Source organism: Zosterops lateralis (assembly GCF_965231275.1).
Source record: "Zosterops lateralis genome assembly, chromosome: 5".
NCBI lineage: Eukaryota > Metazoa > Chordata > Aves > Passeriformes > Zosteropidae > Zosterops > Zosterops lateralis.
Window position 1 is genome coordinate 68,136,839 of NC_139766.1, and position 20,543 is coordinate 68,157,381.

Consider the following 20,543-nt stretch of genomic DNA (forward strand, 5'->3'; position numbering starts at 1 on the left):
TCAGAATCTGCCATGGAAGTCAGCTTTTAGCAGACATGGGAAGGAAAAGGATAGCTTTCTGTCCAGGTCCAGTTTTTGGTCCAGGTTTGTACTGTCCAGTTCTTTTCAGTGCCACGTACCAATCAGAGTATTTCCGTGACCGGTAAGTGTTATAGTTATTGGATTCCAAACGCTCGAAAAAGAAACATTCTTCTGTTGCGTATTTCTAAAAGGGAAAAGAGAAAGCATTACACAAATCAATTCTTCTCATTCAGGGGACTAACTTAGGAAGAATGTGAGCAGTACCTTTGGTTTTAAGAAATAGGGATTAACTGTTTCAAGACTGAAGAAAGATATTTATTGTGCAAATACTGTTAAAAAACACCTACAAGAAGAGGTTTTTACCTATAATTCATTTATTGTCTCTAACACAGATCAAGCAGCTTTTAATTTGCTTTTAGTGTGTAATTCTTTGTTCTGATCAGAAAATGTGTAAAGAAGCCTTTAAGAACAAAAACTTCAAGCAGAGTAGAGACAATTCAGTATAATTGCGCAAGCTAGAAATTCAGGCAGAGACGCATCAAAAAAGGGTGAAAAAAGAAAAATCCTTATTTCTCCCCAAAGCATACGTGACTCCAAACACTTTCCTACAGTACGCTGTCAATGTAAACATTTTGACATAAACCTCATCATTTAGGTGACAAATGACAGCTCAGGCTTCATGAACTGAGTATTCCTTAACATCTGCCAGAGGCAACATTTCAGGAGCTGGACTGCTGTCCAGCAAGAGCACAATGCCAGCCACTGCACTGTCAATCTCAGCATTTGGAAAAACCCTGGATATGTGTGGATTTTCCTTTCAAAGCACTTCAGTCCAGGCTGCATCCAGAGTGCGGATATGGCAGTAAAAACTCTCACAGCACCTCATGAAACACCTGAACTCTGCTCAAACTAAATGCAAGTTACTCTCACAAACTTTCTTTGAGCACAATTTGAATCTGTAACATCAAATGACAAGAATTTCCCTTCGAGTCGAGTCCTTGAAGTCTGTCAAAACCTGGGTGATCACAGCGAAACCACGTAAGCATGACAGAATTTACAGGTCATATCCTTAAATAACAAATTATTTATCATAAAACAAGTTAGTCAAAATTCCTCCTTTCATGGGAAGCTTGGGAAATTTCTTCATTAAATGAAATAATCGCATTTCATTCTATAAAGGGAAAGTATTTCAGTCTTATAATTAAACTGGAAAGTCAAAATAAGCTGTAATGAGATGGGCAATGTTTCCGTTTTTCCATCAAAAATCTGATGGAACAGATGCATTTCTGCACAAATATTTTCAGTTAAAACAGCATTTTCCAAGGGGAGGTTTTGACCTATCTGCATTCATTTCCTCCAGTGGTACAGATCACCTCTCCCCCATGACTGAGTCTGTGAGTAAAGAGCATGAAAAGGCTCAATTAAAAGCTGCATCATCCAGATTTCCAGACAAGAATGTGACCCACTGCACCCCCCACGCAGATTACCAGGGTGAGCAGCAGTCCACGGGCTGTGCAATAAATCATCCTGCAAAGCCCAGCTTGCAACAAACTCTCCAGCATGTCTCAACAAGTAATTACAAAAACATTCAACCAGATGAAAAACAGGCCTGAATAAGAATTTGCAAACATATTGCCGAAAATGTTAATTTATTTGTAAAACAAGGACAGTATGCAAATTGATCCTGGACACTGAAAAGCAATTAAAAAACCCCAGACATCAAAAAAGGACAGAGTAGTACTTGAGTGACTGATGGATTAGAGGGCTGAATTATGTGTTTAGAAATTAAAGTTCCATAATGTTTTAAAAGCAATGTCAGCAGCGTTTCACCACGTGCAATTCACCACGGATGTTTCCACTGTGCGCTCTTTGCGAGCTCTGGTGAAACACAGCCCTGCTCTAACTGAACAAGAGACCCTGGCAATTAGAAACAGTTTTCTGAATGTGTTTAGAGGCAGAAAATGGTAAAGGCACAGCCAGCCACAGATTGTTGGAAGTCACAGCACAGAAATCCTCATGGAAAAACATTGCCAATGCTACAGAAAACAGCCATGAAATTGCAGCAGCATTTGTTAGGCTTGTTGGAGAAAAAAAGTTTTGAGAGAGTAGAGAGTTTCCGCCTATGAATAACAACAAGGTTGTGTACAGAAAACACGGTTCAAGTAATACCCATTTCCAGAAACGACACCAAAGAAAAAAAGAGTTTTACAAGCTCAAGTGAGAAGCACACTTTACATATTCTGAGAGAGTAATTCTGAGTGAGTGGACAATACTTTCCGAGCATTTCACCTTACAGGAACTAAGCAACTAAAACTGCCACAAGGGAAGCATATTCTACAACCAAACCCACCATGCAGCAGCAGGTCAGAAATCCCAAATAGAAACCCGCCCCCGTGTTTGTGTTTATCATTTTACAAATGGTGCTAAACACCCTATTCTGACCATTCCCCGTCACTCAGGGTACTGAGTGCAATTAGAATGGGAAGCCGAATGCCACCGCACCAGCACCACAGGAAATTCCCAATTATCCTGAACTCAAGAATAGCACAGTGGACAACTCCTCACATTTTCTTCAACTGAGCTGTCATACAATATCCCAGTAACTTGAAGCAGGTTCTTTAAGTGCATTTCCAAACTCACAAAAAACTCCCTGGAGCCAGAACTGAGGAGCACCCTGGGGAGCCCTGCTCCTGTAAAGCTACTTTCAGTCTCATTTCATGGAGGCAGAGGAGGGGGATCAGAAATAATTTCTGCAGCCCCTGGTATGAGTCTTTCACTGGCTGCAGTTCAGCAAGGGTTAGGAATGCACATTGTTAGCCCCAGCCACGGAGGAGACTTGCACAGAGGCTGAATGGGGCTGTGTGAATACACAAAGCACCAGGGAATATTGCAAACCAAAATTCTGGCAGGGTGGATGCCCCGCAGTGGTGCTTCACCAGGCACTGAAGGATATAAATGTGGATGAGGGATTTACAGTGTCTAGATCTCATAAGCAAGATTAATATAACTGCAGCCCTTAAAGCAAAATTTGTCATCTGGCTCTGAGAGACATTAACTCTCAGAGTCCGCTGCACACTGGCTTTAAAACACAGTTTAAAATTCAGCTGATACCAATAAAACACACAAGAGTTTAAACTAAAACTAGTCTCACTGGAGAGCAGCTTAATTTACCCACATTTATATTACTTTTAAAATTTTATCATCACATTTGCAAAAATATTTTTCTTGCCAGTTTTCTAGTTAGGAAGTAGAAGTGCCCAAAAAAACCCTTGATTCTCTACAAAGAGGAAAATGAAAAATTAATTTATACAGATTAGTACCATGAAAGTAATTTTTAAAAGAAATTGTCTTTACTTTCCACTTAAAAGAGGTCTTTTAAAATTGCTCTATGTGAAAGTAAGTGCAAGAGGAAAAAATTATTCCTGAGGATAAAAAAGGCAGACACTTTATTCTTCATTTGTTTTTATAATTTCCTGATCACTGTTATTTTTTCTCTCTCAGACAAGCCATTCCTGTTAAATTTTGCAGCTCCTATACAGGGCAGAAATACCCAACTCCTCCTAATTCCTATTTCAAGTAATTGACAGAAGCTGCACAGAGCTCATTTCTCCTGATAAACCCCACACCAAGCAGCTGAGTAAATCCTGGAGGAAGAAAAGCTGCTTCACACAGAGCAAGGGCAGGACACAGCAACACAGAGACATCAGGAAAGTGCTGCTTACCAAGGCCAGTAATCTGCCATCCTCCTTCATGGCCAGGAAGCGATTGGCACTGACACCTTTGATGGACACCACTCCTCGTTCCTCCGCCTGAAGCTGCAGCTTGACTGAGAAAAAAAAAAAAAAAAAGGTTTCACAGCCATCATGGCACTGCAGGGTTTGACAGTCACTGCTTCAAACCCTCCACCACAGAAAGCTTCAGCTTGTGATGAAAATAGTAAATTTTCAGCCTTTGGCTTTCTGATCCCATTTTCACAAAGAAAGTAGCTACTCTCAAATTGGCAATGGAGAGATTCCATCTTCATTTTGCATAAAGGCAGCTTAAGACCCATGAAACTCCTTGAAAGGCGACTTAGGGCATGGTCAACTGCTCCCAGAAAATGGAAAGTTTCCATGGCTGTTTTTCCAGAGGTACCTCTCAGTGTTTGCAAAACAGCATCGGACACGGAACACACAGAGCTCTGTACAGACTGTCAGCGAGTCTAACTGAGACTATTCAGGTCCATATCACTCCCTCAGGGTTCTGGCAGTTCCCAACAGAAAAATATCCATTAGTTTACCTCATCCATCCAACAAGTGGGTGGAACAAACAAACAAACAGAACTGCAGCAGTAGGTGAAGGCAGCAAAGGCACAAGAAACAGTGTTATACAAAGCAGGAACATTGTTTTGCATCAATTAAAAGAAAGATTTCATAGAAATGAAAACCTGTAAGGTCCAATCACACAGCTTTTAGCTGCTACCTGTGAGTTATTAACACAAAGCCTTAACTGATTTCTGTAGCCATAAATGAAACCCAGTAGTTTGGATGAACACATGAAAGCTTCCCCTTTTGCCTGCCTTTGCCAGTTGTACACAACATCTCAGACAAGAGCTTCCCTCACCCATGTGCTTTGGTTCAGCAGATACTTTACTCCATTTGGAGATGCAGTTTTATATAGCTTGAGCTTTTCAGCCATCAGACTAAATGCCTGAAGTTACTGTAGAGTTTGGAGAAGGAGCATCTCTTGAGTTTCAGAGAGATTGTTGCTTATTTGGCTTTTTGTTGAAGGGAAAAGACGACAGCACTAAAGAAACCAACCAAAGCTCCAGCACTAGGAATACAGGGAACGTGAAACTGTGGGGATAATTACTTCAAACCCTTTTTCAGGGTAAAAGTAAAAAGTCAGGCCCAATTTAATCTCAAATCAAGTATCCAAAATACAGCCCTCCCAAGTTATGAGGCCAAAATCAGACTTGTGAACAGCTCCAAACACTTTGGTGTAACTCCTTACTCTCTGGGGAAGCAAAAACGTGGAAAAGTGCTCTGGGCAGAGACTGTGGGAAATGGACTTTTGAGATGTGCCCAAGCACACAGTTTTCACCACACACTTAACAAGAAACAGCTGTGGAACAGCTAAAAATGAATATTCATTACTGCAGTATCGACTTACTAAGTTTCGTTACTTTCTCTGGACAAAAATGCACATGAAATTCTGCAGCATCATACCAGGCCAGAAGTTCAAATTCTGTACAAATAAACTTCTGGTAAAGGTTTGTAAGTCCTGTAAAATTTGTATAGTTTGGAAAAGCTTGTGAAAAGAAAAGAAAAAAAAAAAAAAATATATATATATATATATATTCCTGCAGAGTTTGAAAAGAGCTGCGATACTAAAAGCCCCAAAAGGAAAATCAGCTTCACTGGATTTTCCTCTCCAACTCCAAAAACACATGAACAGAGCCAGAACAGTACAGTGAGTTTTTCAGGCTTCAGTGTTATTTTACAGCTTTATTAATGCAGTGAGTATTTGCCACAGGGTTACACTGAACTGGAGATGCCAAGATACAACACAGCCTTACTGATCAAACACATTTTGACCGCATGATCATCACCAGAAGCAACAATTTAAGGTTTAGCTCACTGCAACTAAATTGGTTCTAAAAGAAATGTATCACTTGATGTGCATCCTTTGCAGCCTTTGGTCACCAACAGCAACAGTGCAGACTCCATTCATCATTTCACAGCTACTCTCAATACTTGTTTTCAGCATAACTGGACCTCAAAACCCCATCCATCAAAGTCAAATCTGTAAGACATCTGTAGCCCCCAAAAAGTATCAGATTGTTGTAAAAGAGCTCATTAACTAAGGGTAAAAAGGCTCATTTTCCCAGATATTCTGGCAGTCTTTTGAGGGCCCCTCTAGCACAGCAGTGAGTTATTTCCCTGTTCCCATTCATGCCCTGCAATCCATGAGGAAAATCAAGCACACAGCTCTGCTCGATGCCTGCTGGTGGTGTGAGAACAGAGCTCAGCTGCTGAGCAAACATCCCCAGGACTGGAGCTAAGTCATCACCAAGTTATTAAATAAAACAATGCAACCAACTCAAAGGACCCAGAAAATTTACAGCTCCTATTAAAGACTTTCTTTTCTATCATAATATGCTTAACAGAATCATTCTGCTGAGGAAGAAGGAATGAATTGCAGGACGTACAAATGCATGTTTACACCAGCAGAGAAACTGAGTGATGCAGCTCAAGTGAACCTCCAGTGCCTTCCAGTCGTATAAAAATGGATTGAGAGGGAACGGTTTTCCCCAACAATGCACAGAGGTTCTGTTAGAGATTCGTATTCACTGATGTCCTGGCTGAAAAACACCACAAGCTATACAGTCCAACCCGAACTTCCACTGAAATCAGTACAGTCTGTGGCACTAAAGGAAGCTGGATCACAGTGCAATAGGCACTGAGATGTTCTTTCACATGGTTTGTGGCCATGACAGATGTACAAGCTGCAGGTTAAACTAAACAGTGCATTTAAGACAGTTACAAATGGACATTTATTTCAGAACTTGGAGAGACTTTTCTAAGAATATGAAAGTTGAAAAGTGGTATTTAATAGCTTTGTGGTTGGCAGTTTCAGATTTCTGTTTAAAAATGGATCTTCCTCATTTTCTTAAAAATGACCTCAAAAAAGAGTAATTTCCAAGGCACTTTTGCACAATGGAGAAAGTAATTTTAAGGACAAGTATCTAGACAGGAAAGCTGTTAGCAAATGCAGAGAATAGAGAAAACATGAACATTTTCCAGAAGTACTTTTATTGTCCTGAGCACTAGAACTGGAAAATCACACGTACAATGCAAACTCTCAAGTTCTTTTACAGTTCTAATAAACCAAAGCTTTAGAGTGGCCCAGACCCAGGAACTGCACAACTCAAACAGTTTCAAATGGTTTCACTGCTCTGCAACATAAACGGTTCAGCCAAAAATCTCCTTCAAAATCAGTTCATTTCAAAGACCTGGGCAAAATCTAACAACTTAACACTTCAGAACAACAGAGCTGCACATTCTGGAAGATGCTCCCTGCTGAGCTGGTACCACCTTTTGACTCCCAGTGGGAATCTGTTCCTTCGCCCAGGGCAATCCCCCGTGAGCAAAGCCACGTGCTGGTATTTCACTCACAGCAGCTGCACTGGCTAAAATATTCTGGGGCAGGAGAATGCCACAGGATCAGTAAGGAAAAGGGAAAATAAAGGTCACAAGAAGGAGAAAAAGGGACAGAAGCACATTAGGGATAAAATAAATGCCAAACAAAAGGAGCAAAGAGCAGTGAAGATAGGGCAGGGTAAGGGCAGTACGGGAGGGTGCTGTTCCGAAGCATGAGGCAAACTCACACATCCTAAGAAGGTGGAATTTGAGGATATATTAGCCAAAGGGATTAATAAAACCCCCATTTTCCTACTCCTCCACAAAGAAGTGGGAACTCTAACCACTGTATCAGAGAAACTCCAAAGTAAAAACTAACTATGAACTTCTGGCCGTGGATGCATTCACACAGCAAATAAAGGTTTGATTACAGCCTCAACTGTATTTTCACTGTAACCCTTCTAGCAAACACCCTACACACAGATCAATGCAGACTAAAGATACCAGCCCCAGTGTCAGGATCACACAAAACCCGGGTCATAAGGACTGTCTTCAGTCCAGCCTCCTGCTCAAGAGCCTCCATCACTTCACAGTGAGAACCCTGCCTGCTAAGGGAGCAGCTCACTGCCCGGGAAGAGAGGACAAATTGGATACTATTTCAGCCCCTCTTTTCACTAACATACAGCTGCTTTATTGGAACAAAAAACGAAACATCTCTCACTCAGTTTACGAGAAGGGAGAGTTTCTGTACCCCCCAAAAATCCCAGGCTGCACGTCTCTGGATCAATGACTAGTGTTACTACAGTCTGCTGTGGAAAAGCTCAGCCCCAGCCAAAGGCTCAGGGCCCATCTCCAACATATTTGCAGAGGCCCTGTAAGGAAAACCCTTCCAGGAGGCCCCCGAGTGACAGTGTGGTGTGGTGAAGCTGCTGCGCCAGCTCCTATTGTCCATCCTCCCGCACCTCCGTGCCCGCAGGAACGCACAAAGCAGCTATTTTGCAGTCTCACTGCAGAGGTGGGCCAGAGCTCCAAAGGAAATAAGCATCAGAAATGCAAGGAAGTTCACAAAAAAAAAAAAAAAAAAAAAAAAAAAAAAAAAAAAAAAAAGGTGTCCAAGCAAAACAAGGAGCTGGATGTCCTTGCTCCACACACCTAACACGACAAACCCTCCCAAAGCAGCAGGGGCTGGTTTAAAGCTACACATGCATTTACAAACACACATATATTAACACCCCCCCTTCTGGCATTTCCTGCCTGCTGGATCAGATCCAAACCCCAGCCTGGTGATACCTACGTAACTTGCTCTAGGAATTACAACTATCTTTGTGTCCATCTGTCCCACATCAGTTTCTGACAGTTTCTGATATCTCTTTCTCAAAGGCGCAATTAGCAATTTAACTCTGCTATTTGATAAGCGCTGACATACGAGGCATCCCCAAGTCTTCAGATGGCGAAGAAGAGAACAACTCCTTGCTCACTTTCACGTGCTCATGGCAAAACTGAGCCGCTGCCAGAGTCACTGATGCACACACTGCCTAAAACCTGGAACACATCTGAGGCAAGGAGAGGAGAAACAACTAGCAAACCTCAGCAGGAGAGGTGGGCTGCTAATAAACCAAACCATCAGAACTGCAACAAAAACAATCAAGCCAATGGAGTGTCACAACGAGAAACAGTGAGTCAAGCTCCCATACAAAGGCACATTTCTTTGCTTTTGCATGACAACATTCTAAGTGTATCTTTTTCCTTTTTGCCAGCCAGAGGCATAAAACCACTCAGAGACAGACCCAAGGTCTCCAAAATGTAAACATCTACAACAAAAATATACACTCCTGAAACACAAACACTTCAGGAAGTTCCGGTTACACTTAAGAGTAAACCCAGGCTTAAAGCAGAACAGTAACTTGTATAACTGTTTAAGCATCCACCCACTATCCTAATCAACCACATTAACATGGACATTCCCAGATTTTAAAAGTTTTTGCCTTTTTAAGTAGTACAGATACTGAATACAATGGAAATTTTTTCTCTATTCAGGTTCTCCACCTATTCTGATTTATATCTTGACCTCAATTCCTGCAAATACCCAGCTCTACCTAACATGCACCTGTGGCACTGGGAATCCTCCCCGTGAAACACTGATTATCAAATACACAGCATTCTCTGGTATAAATTTCATATAGAAGACAGTAAAGTCATCCTGCAGAACAATAATTTCCGTGACATCCAGCACTTCTGGCACCAGTGTGACACTGTGCTCCTTGCCTGTGTGCTCACGTGTAAAACACAACCACACTTCTCCACTTCTCACAGCTTGCATAATCAGGTTGATCAAACCTAATCAAGCCTTTTAAAAGTAAAAATGTCATGCAAAAGCAAATCCAAAGTTTGTGGATTCTGCTTACAAAGCACGACTTGGGCATCTTGTGCTGCCGAGTAAAGTAAACAACAATTGCTTTGCGTTACGAAAGGATATCTATTGTACACCAGAAACTCCAAATCACCAAAACCCTTCTAAATGCCTTCTGCCACACTGTTTGCTGACTCCTCGGCATTGCAGATGAACTGATGCATTTTTGGAAGTCAAGAGGGAATAAGCAAATGGAAAAAAATCCTATCTTTACCAGAGGAGAACTTCATTTGTTACTAGGTACAGGTAATAAAGCTTAGTCTCCAAATTACCATTATTTTCACCCCATATTCTTGATTTAGAAAAATGTTTCAGGGTTTTCCTTATCAGAAGAATAATGCATGCCTATTCACATGTCATTCTTTTAGGACTGTTCCCAAAGGGCTTTTCTTAGCAAGGGTAAGGTATACCCTGCATTGCTTTCATCTGCTTTTGCTTTGTTTAGTATTGACTGAAGTAAATCACAGAATAAACCACTTTTGGGTGTTCAAAACACCCAAAGCTGGTTCAGCCAACACAGCCGTGTCAGAAGACACGCACAGAACTTGCAGAAATTCAGCTTTATGTTTACTGTGCATTCACTCATCTCCTTGTAGCTATGACCTGTTTTTCACTTGCAGCAGAACAAACACATAAAACCAGGGACAACCCAAGGCAAACTCAGGAACGGCATTTCAGAAAAGGTAAAATGTGTAATTTTTAGAAGGTATTTTGTTGTGATCCTCCTCCAGGTACCACTCACACAACTCCTCAGCAGTACACAGTATTTCAGGGCTGTGACTGATGTCAGAGCAGTAACACACGAGATGAAAGACAAAGGCTGCCAGAGCAGTGGTGAGACGCTGCCAACCCATAGGCTCAATAAGCCTCTGTGTCACAGCTGGAAAGGAAAAGCTGGATTTTAGGAATGCCAAGAAGAATCAGTAAGTTGGATTTCAGAGTCTGGAGCACAGTGGTGAAAGAGGAGCTCTGTCAGACACGCAGGGTCCAGAGAGATGGCACAGCAGACAGGGAGAGAGAGGAAAAAGGAACAATCCCATACAGAGGAGTTCCTGTGGACTGAGCTGCCTTTTAGAGCCAATTGCTCTCAACCTGGCCAAAAGGCTGAGACAGCGACTGTGCTGGGTTTGTACTTCCCCCATTTCCAGTACCAATGAAACTGAACTGATCATTGAGACTTTAGTAAATATTTTTGCAAAAGGTAAAAAAAAAAAATTAAAAGCTATACACATGCACACACAGTACAGCACTGGTGCCAGCTCAGCTCCTTTATTGCAAGGACAGTGCAAATGCCACAATAAGCTTGGAGTCTTGCTCCTATTTCATCCCCTTCCATCAAGCTGTGTAACCACCCTGTGCTGACCTTTAAATAAAGCATCCACAGGGGAACAGCACGAGCTGCAATGAAGGACAAGAGCTGTCGATCGCTGCTGACCCAGCACAGGAATGAATCCCAGTCTCCACAAAAAGGCTACTTGCTTCTGAATGCAGCCCTGCTTGAGCAAAGAGTTTTCTTTGCAAGAAATCAAATTCCTAAACTGAAAATAAAACACGCAGTGCGTATTTGGGTGACACTCCTCACTTTTATTCTGGGTACATTTGAACGGTACTAAGAAGGGATGTGAGCACTTTCCTGACAACAAAAGAGGGACCTTGGAATCTGCAGCTCGGAAGAACCTACTTGGAAGAACTCCCTGCTGCTTCAGCCTGACAATTGCCAGTGCCCATATCCTGGTTTAGATGTATGTGGTGGTTTCAATGTCCACACTGCTCCCGACATCTGCTGCCAAGAGGGTGCTCCTGCAGTCCACCAGCTACAAGCACTGGCCATCACACTGTCTCACCTCACACCACAGCAAAGCAGCAGCCAAGCATCCCACTCCTAACAGCGTTTTCTCCTAATAAAACATCACACTGACAATACTGATCCATGAGACTAGAGCCTGATCACTGGAAAACACCTTACTGCTACTGGTACTTGCTCTAGCACCAGTAAGTGCTCTGGAAGAGGCTACTGCTTGAAGCTGTAAAGCAAGCAGAAGGTTGGGACTGAAATAAATAACACCTGGCAACATGAGGCAGTTCTGTGCACCTGTTCAGCTTTGAGGAATTCCTTCATTTCTAAGGACATCAGCATTGTTCATTTTCTTTCTCTGTTTTCCTGAATGAACAACATTGCTGTCAGCCAAACATCCATAGTGAGTCTGTAAACATCTCCAAAACCACAAAATGAATCCTTCCTATTTACATACTCTGACAAATGGCCAGAAGCACATTCAGCTGTTCATTCCAACTGCTCCATTACAGGTGGAGAAACCCGAGGAACTGAATCCACATAGTATTTCCCAGGAACTTGCTCAGCCCAACAAGTGTGTGCAGCAGGATTCCCAAAGTGACTTCTACACAGAGGTGACAGCCCCTAATGGCCTACACATGGTGGCTGCTTCTCCACACTAACACGTGCTCCTGGTTTTGTATCCACCTCTGTTCCATCAGTCTTCCGAGAGTTGTGGGACTGTCTGAACATTCTTTGTAATACAGTCCCAGAATTACTATTCTAACCTGAAATGTAACATAGGTGACAACTGCCTAGACTCTGTTCACGCTCTTCAAGACATCCATCTGTGAAGACACTGTATCCTGTCCTGCATTTTAACAGCAGAGATGGTTCAGGACATGGCATCAGAGGACAGGCAGTGACAATCAGCTGCCACCAGAGAGAGGCACTCTGTGTTCCTCCATTCCACACTCCTAGCCTCTCACTCCTACAACCTCCCTTGCACCAGCTCTGGCACTTTTCTTGGCATCTCAGTGATGAGTATTGGTCAGAAATAAAGACTTCAAGGTTTTTACCCCAGTACCCAGAAGCACCAAGAAAAGGTACCAAAAAATTGATGTCCCAGATGTGCTACACACCTTCCCCCAAGCGCAGACAGAGATGCTGTGGGGTAACTGCATACTTGAGTGTGGGAAGAACATCCTTTAACACCAAAAAACAACCCCAAAGTTACGCCCCCATGAAATGGCACAGTGTCTGGGGACATGGGGTAGGTTTGCATCAGGCATTGTGGGCCAGCCTGAGCACAGAAAGGAAACAACCAAGAAACAGACTACAAATATTTTCAAGCTGTATTACAGCTGACATCTCTCCTTGCTCTTACAAAACACCACCATGCAGGATTCCACAGCCATGGCTACCAGGATTTTGTGACTTGCATGTTCCAGGAATCCTGATGATTGTGGTTTTATGAGATCTGCTGAAGGTAACAAACCACCAAGCTCTGCAGCACAAGAGCAGGATTTCACCACACTGGCAGTGCACATGGCCATGGAGTTTGGACCCTACTCTGCCCTTTCCCATTGCCCTCAGTCTCCTTCTCCTTTGAATCACTTGGTCAATGTGGTTTCAAGCTCTGAAAGTCCAAGATGAGTGACAGGCTCATGCAGGGTCACTGCAGCAGCACTGCATCATGACAGCTCCTGCAGGACGACCTCCACCCAGCTGTGCAGACATCATCTCATTCGTATTCTCGGCCGATCCTATCGAGCTCCAGTCAAAATCTGGCCCTACCCTGAACAAACAAAAAACTACGTAAGACAATAACCCTAAAATGCCACCAGCGCTCCAGAGAGTTGCCCTTTTAATATTTTTATTGACAAGTCTGGAGGCAGACAGGCAAAACAGTTGACCTGCATATTGTCACCAAACACTACTGAAAATGATGAAGGTTGAGAGAGCTGCTGTATTTTGAAATACATAGTCTTAAAGAGCTGCTAACAAAAGCAAAGGCTATTAATTCTCCATCAGGATTGAAACACTATCCCATTACCAACTTTAAGGCTTCAAAAATCATGCCATAAATGCTTCAGATATCACCTGGTATAGATATTCATATACAGATGTCATGTATGTTCTTCAGCAACAGTAAATTGAGCATTCCCTGGGCTGCACTGGGTCTGGTTTGGTTTTATTAGGTAATCACACTAAACATGCTGTCACCAACAGTCAAAAGCACCATTAATTCCAGGGCTGTGAACCAGTTCAGCACAGTCCATCACCTCTCAAGTATCCTGGAACAGATGGCCAGTGATCCCAGGGCAACGGTCTCAAGAGTGCTAAAAAACACAATGATCAAATAACTGTTTATTAGAAATGCCTGCCTTATCTGTAATCCAGGGGAGCCAGGGAAAGCTTACAGAAATTAAGTGTCACTGAAAAGACTATGATTTAAAATTCAGGTTGAGTTACTAACATCATTTACTTTCTGTAAAATGCTTTTAAATATGATCCTACAACAGATAAACTTTTTCTTAGAATCCGCTGTACCAATTTCAAGCATTTATGAACCAAATGAAAACCAGCAGCAGCCACCGATCTCACAAAATGTTATCGGTATTTGTCTTTTCCAGCTCTGGGAGTACAGTGGCTAACAGGAGTTGGATTATCATTTTCCCAAACCAGACTATGTAAGTACCTAAAAGTGCTCCTGATTTCCTGAGAGAGACAATTTAAGGGCTAAATCCTGCCCTCTAGTGTACCTGTGGGTGTTTCTGTCCAAACTGGGCAGAAAACAGCTGGGAGGGACAGGACAGTTCAATGACCACTGGAGACATCTCCTGTTGCCTCGGTCCACCTTTGGAGTGTACCTGCTCGTGGATCACACAGCTCCAAGGTGGGCAAGACTTATGAGGAACTGAGATGGAGGAATAGTAGACACAGTGAGAGATGAGAAGGTATCCTCCCCTGAGCAGGAACATGATAGTATTTCTATGACAAAAGAAGTAAAGGAAGCATATTCCAAACTTTTTCACACAGGGGATCTCTGCTACCTCATCCCCTAAAGGCAGCTACATGCAGGAGCCAGGAGGAAATTTCTGTGCTGTACCACAAAGTACTTGGCAAAGCAGTCAAGGTCTGTGCAACAGATCAAAAGTAATGCAAAAAGAGTCTGTTTCCAGAAGGGCTTGGGTTTGAATGGATTTGAACATTTAGGGGCAGGGTTTTTTTTAAACGAGTCACCTCTCACTTAGTGCTAAGATTTGGAACAGATCTTGTCCTGTCAACAGCTACATCTGTGGGACACCAAAATGGGAAAGGAGATATTCCAACTCCTAAACAACTTATGTACCTATAAAAGCTAAACACCAGGTCCTGAACCTTCATAGGAAAACACTTCCTGACATTGGCTCAACTTGAGGATTGCCATGAGTTTTCTCCCATTGCATGATCAGTGATCAGATTTCCATCACCTTCACTGAGCTGCTCAAAAAGTCAGTTTATACTTCAGTAGGGTCTTTCCAAAACATTTAGAGCGTAACCATTTAAATGTTGTGAGAGACACAAGTAAAAATCCTAATATTAACAACTGTTTATGAAAGGAACCTTCTTAAGAAATTTTCCTGGACCAGTATTACCCTATTTCACATTTTCTTCAGATATTTATGGAAGAGGAGAGAGGTGCTGAGCAGGAAGAAGGTATTTCATCCATCTGCAGGGTTGACTGAGCTCACAGAGCTGAATCCTTTCCAAGTGAGAGGCTGGAGCCTTGTCACTTCATTAAGGAATGGACAAGAATGGCTCGAGATGACTTGGATACTGTCTTGGGTTATGCTCCTCATGAAACAAAGCTGCTTAAGAAATTATGGAAATACATAAATGCCAACCATTCTCCATTTAGGGAAACTCTGAAAGGAACCAGCTGTGCTACTAGCCATGTTCTAAATGTATGGATAAGTGTTCCCTTTCCATTCTCCAGGCTTTTCCCCCTCACCAGCACTGTAGCCTCTTTGAGAGAAACACCTCTGCATAGTTTCTAAAAGCCTTTCCGAAAACCCCAAAACGCCCTTTGTACGTTTTCCAGGGCACAAATAAACAGTTGTTGATCAATAACAACAACAAACCAGCCACGGTTTTTGTTTTGCTTTAGACAACAAAACTCTCAGAAAGCGCCTTCTGTTTCTTGTTTGTCCAAAAGTACCTCTTCAAGGGAAAACAGTGCGGATAGAGTCCCCAGAGTGTGTCCAAAGGAGCACTTCCCTGGAGTCAGGACAGCACACGCCTCAGATGTGGCAATAACAGCCATGGAAGACGCCCTGTCCTGGGTTTCAGCTCTGTGGATCACATGGTCCCAATCCTCCAGCACGCAGAACGTCAACTCCCATTCTTAATTTTTATTAACAACGCAATTATGGATAAACGAAGGTGAGTGAGGTGAATGTAAAACCATTGTCATGAAGCAGATGTGTATTTTGAATAGAGGCAGGAAGAGGGGAGCTAAAAAGGACATGGATCATGGAAATTGGTTTATACTATTAAAACCTTAGTCTGAAACATAAGGAGACGGTAACTTGCCTTCTAAAATAAGAACTTCCTTTAAAAGTAAGAAGGATGATGTTATTAACGGAAATGTTATTTTGCATAATTAATTCCTAAGAATAGCAGCAACCACAAGCATCTCTACTAACTGGCCTTTAATTACTTCTGAACCAAATTGTGTAGACACTGTATTTCTTTTCTCAAAACCACCTTACAAAACCTTTTGCTAAACTAAGAAAATCACCCAGAATTACTCGAGGTGTTTATTTTCATTGCTAATTTCTTTTTAAAAGTCCTCTCACGTTGTTCAAGATTTATTGCCCTTTGCCATGCCAGGAATACCACAAGATTTCACAGGGACTTCCACAGAGCAGCACTCACCAGGTCAGAGTTGAGCAGAGCCATGTGGAATGACGTATTTACAGCAAGGATGCTAAGGATGTGAACCACGCAATGCCCCAGCAATGAGCCTCACTGATGCTTCGAACACTGATCATTCTGTTTCCCAGAACTATGGTCTTCCAGGAAAAAGAAAAAGAAAGAAAAGAAGAAAAAGCAACAAGCCAAGAGCTGTCTGATAATGAGAAAAGGAGAGAATTCACTACTAGGAAAGCACGAGATGTCAGTTAAAATTTTAATATTGATAAGGCTCAACAGGAAGAGAAAACACACATTCGATGGACTCAAGAATGAAAAACTAGTATTAATTTTCCTGAGAGAATAATACAAAAAGGCAGGGGGGCAAAAATTATTATGGGGGAGCTCTGTGATGAAAAAGGCAGCAGTGATAAATACCACCTCCCCTCAGGGCAGCCTGGTCCAGCCAAGTGAGCACAAAATAACACACTCACTACCTGCACTTCTCAAATGCAAAGACAGGGAATGAGGCAAGAACCCAACAGCCATGGCAATGTCTTGGACTCGGCTTCAGCCTCGTACATCCTCCACTCAACATCACCTCCCTTTGCAGATTTCCAGCACATTTCCATAGCTACTTCTAGGGTGAGGTGACATGTCTGATGAACTAATGAGATTTATTATCTCATCAGACACGATGAACTGTTACAAGATTTCTTTGGAATTGTTGGGTAAAACTGATCCTTTCGCAAAAGGCAAATGTCCAACGTGGAAACTAATATTAAGAATCTTTGGTCTGCCTCCTCCCTTCCTTTTCCTCCTGTAGTCCCCGAGTTTAGCCCGGTCCCTGCAGCCATGACTCAGCACAGGTGCAAAGCAGATGAAGAATCCCAGTAAGGCATTTCACCTGCTCCTCGTGCCAAGTGCCTGCAGGCAGGCCCTGCACACACTGCACCGTAACAAATTCCCTCCAACCAGGAATTGCACTGGGATGATCTGATGGCTACGCAGCAATTCCCTGTACCTGCACTGAAGGAAACGCCTCACAGGTGCATCAAAAACTCACCACTGCATCCACAAGACCTCCATGATGAATACTTCCAAAATATGCTGAGCTCTGCAAAAGGCATTTTGTTTGTGGGACAAAAAACAGCCAGTGTTGGTAACAGCAACCTGCCACACGCTCCCTGCAAGCCTGTGATCACTCAGTCCATGGGCTGTGTTCCCAGCCCAGGAGCCTTTCCCTCCCTTCAAAAGATCAGGTATTGGAGGGACAACCTCCTGCTGCTGCTGGAATCCATAGAGCTTATATGTATCTAAACCATCGTTAATTAAGTTAAAAAAAAAAACCAAAACCCAATGCATTTAAAGCCAAAAAGTTGTTCGGACAGCAGTTTGTTATAAACCCCACTTCCTTGGCCAGATTCAGCCCTCTGTTCCTAAGAGCACCTATGTGCCAAAAAGTGCTCCTACTCATGAGCACCTACCCGCACTGGGAAAAAGAACAACCTCCTCTCTACCCTGATGCATCCAATGCATTCACCGCCGCGGTGTAGAGCCGTCAAGTGCCATTAGACCCCTGTAAGGGCCACGCAAGCAAACTCGACAGACCTTCAAGCCCGTAACCAAACCTCTGTGCACCTGACGAGCTCTGTCCCCAGCAGGTTGAGCGCGGAGCCGCCAGCGAGGCTTTGCCCCGGGACATCCGGCGGGTGCCGGTGCGGGACCACCAGCTGAGGGACCACCAGCTACGGGACGTGGGTAAGAATTCATCGGTATGAATTAACTCCGCGCGTTTACTCGCGGTTATTGGCAAATGGAACATTCGGCACACTGACGGGCGCTTGCCGAGCACGGCTCGCTGCCGAAGCTCTGGCAGGGCGGGACGGCCGAGGAGCGGCCCCCCTCGCAGCCCCACTGCCCGGGCGAGGAGCCGCCCGCGCTGGTCCCGGGACACACTCACTGTGCGGGTCGCTCTTCTCGCGGACGCCGTCCACCTTCCCGTCGGGGTTGATGCGCAGGAAAAAGCCGCCGTTCTTGCAGTACAGGCGCTTGGGGTCCTTGAAGTGCCCCGGGGGAAAGGCGCCGCTGTCGCCGTCGTCGGGCAGCGTGGCGATGCCCCCGGCCGCCGCCGCCATGCGCCGGGCCCCGGCGGCACCGCGCCGCGCCGGGCCCCCGCCGCCCCCCGCCGCCAGCGCCGGGCGGCCTCGGCCCCTGCCCCGGCCGTCCAGCCTCGCCTCGCCTCGCAAGCCCCGAGCCCCACCGAGCTCCCGACGCGTCTCGTCCCGGCCGGTCCGCGGCAGCTGCGCAGCGGCGCTGCCGAATGGGGCGAGCGGGGAGCGCGACAGGCAGCAAAGCCCAGCACGCCGGGGACAGGCTCCCCGCCGGCACTGGGCTGCCCCCGCCGCGCCCCGCCCCCGACCGCCTCCGCGCCGCGCCGGGGGCCGCTCCCTGCGCCGGCACAGCCGGGCCGGCCAGCTCGGGGGACCGGGCAGGGGCGGCAATGGCTCACCGAGCCCAGGAACCCCGGCCCGGAGCGCGGGGTTCTGTCCGGCTCAGCATCGCTGCCGACAGCGCTGGAAACGGGATGCGGCGAACGTGGATCGGACATCTTTTCCTCTGGCCTTATAAAAAAGTAACTGGAGAGTTATTTTAAACCAGAAGAAGTTGTGTGGCCTCTGCACCGTACTAAATTGTTTAAATCACAATGTGATTAAACATGTGTTTAAAATAAAGCCGTGGCAACTGTTTTTTTCTATTGCATTCACCAGAAATCAGTTCTCTTCTCATCCAACAGGAGCAAACTAAAGGCAACAGGCGAAAATTCTGGCACAGCCTTCCCCCTCTAATAAAAGAAATGTACACAGTTTATAAAGTGTAGTGACCCATCAAATGCACTTTGTGCCTGAGGCTGACAGCAAAACAGGATGAAAATGTTTGTTTCCCAAGACATGCTTTGTGCCCCCGATCTCCCGCCTAACAGCGGACTGGCTGCTCGTGCCTGGAGCCTCTCCGGCTTCAAAGGCAGCACAAGCAGCCCTGGACAGTCCCCAGTGGAACTGCAAACACTGGGCTTTTCACAGAGCCAATATGCAGCAACCCACAGGAACAAACCAACGCTAAGGCAGACACGGCGTCCAGCTCACGCAGTTTGCAGTATTCACTTTGCTAGCAAATACGTCAAGAATATTTTGTTGCCGCTTAACTTCCCTTCCCAGCTCTGACCTCTGGCAAGCCATAAATTTTAGTTCTTTACCAGAATCAGAGACAATTATGCTGCTTCCCACACCCTCATGATGAAGGGAGCAGGCAGAGCACGGCCCAACCGAGGCACAGGTTTCAGCTTGTGTCTGCTGCTCCCCCTCAGTGCCACAGGCACAGCCCAAGGGCAGGCATTGCTCCCAAATGGGAATTGCAGCCCTCTTGCTCCACGAGCATTCCCCCCCTTCCCTAGGTTCCGAAGACACTCATCCACTTCAAACACTCTGCTTTTTCTCATGGAAATTCCACCTTATCACTGTACCTGAGAGCTCTGGACAGTCACAGCCAACAGTGAAGGCTCTCCTTGTTTCCTCTTGCTCCTCCTCTGCAACATAAGCTCCATTCAGGGCATTTTGTGTCCTTTTGCACTATGGAGACTTCCAAAGTCCTTGTGTCTTTCTTGGAACGCAGATGAAGGGAAGATTTAGCTGAATTCAAGCAGGTGAAGGGAAGGGCTGAAAATGTCATGTTTAAAACTCTAATTATTCTTTAAAAACAAAAAAGCAATCTCAAAATGCTTAAAACTCACACACACACACACACACACAAAAAAAAAAAAAAAAAAAAAAAAAAAAAAAAAAAAAAAAAAAAACCACAAATTTTCAAAAGACTGAACATCCATGGTTCCACCCAGCTATTCCTGGAACTTTACATTCCCTGCACACAGGGCAGCCCTCAGAACTCTCAGCTGGATGCCCTGACACAGAGCTGCAGAGTGGACACCACGCTTTACAGCACAGGGTCTTGGCATTTCTCAGAGTCTTTGGAGCCCTGATCTGCATGAGGGGGCTGAACCCAGTGGTGGAAGGGAGGGTATGGCCACCAGCTTAAATTCCTTATCAAATGATCCTTTTGAAAACCAGTAAAATCCAATTCACCAAGAAAATTGTGAGGCTTGAGGAGTCTTTAGAAGCTTGTCTCTGGGAATTGTGTACTTGGGGCCTACAACTAAAAGATAACAGAGCAAAAATGAAAGTCCTATTCCTCAAGGAAGCAACTCACCTCAAGATCTGCCAACTTTCTATATTTTTAATGTATTTTCCTTTCTCTTCTTCAA

At 44.4% G+C, this 20,543-nt stretch overlaps 1 protein-coding gene across 1 annotated transcript; it reads right to left on the reverse strand.

Annotated features, from left to right (window-relative positions):
* Nucleotides 1-3: 3 nt before the first annotated feature.
* On the reverse strand, nt 4-18,363 carry FGF2 (fibroblast growth factor 2; the record flags this gene model as incomplete). The annotated part of the gene is made up of 3 exons (XM_083861095.1): nt 4-205; nt 3,744-3,847; nt 18,189-18,363. The coding sequence occupies 3 exons, from the start codon at nt 18,361-18,363 to the stop codon at nt 20-22; spliced, it is 465 nt and encodes a 154-aa protein (XP_083717221.1). The 3' UTR covers nt 4-19.
* Between the last annotated feature and the right edge of the window lie 2,180 nt (nt 18,364-20,543).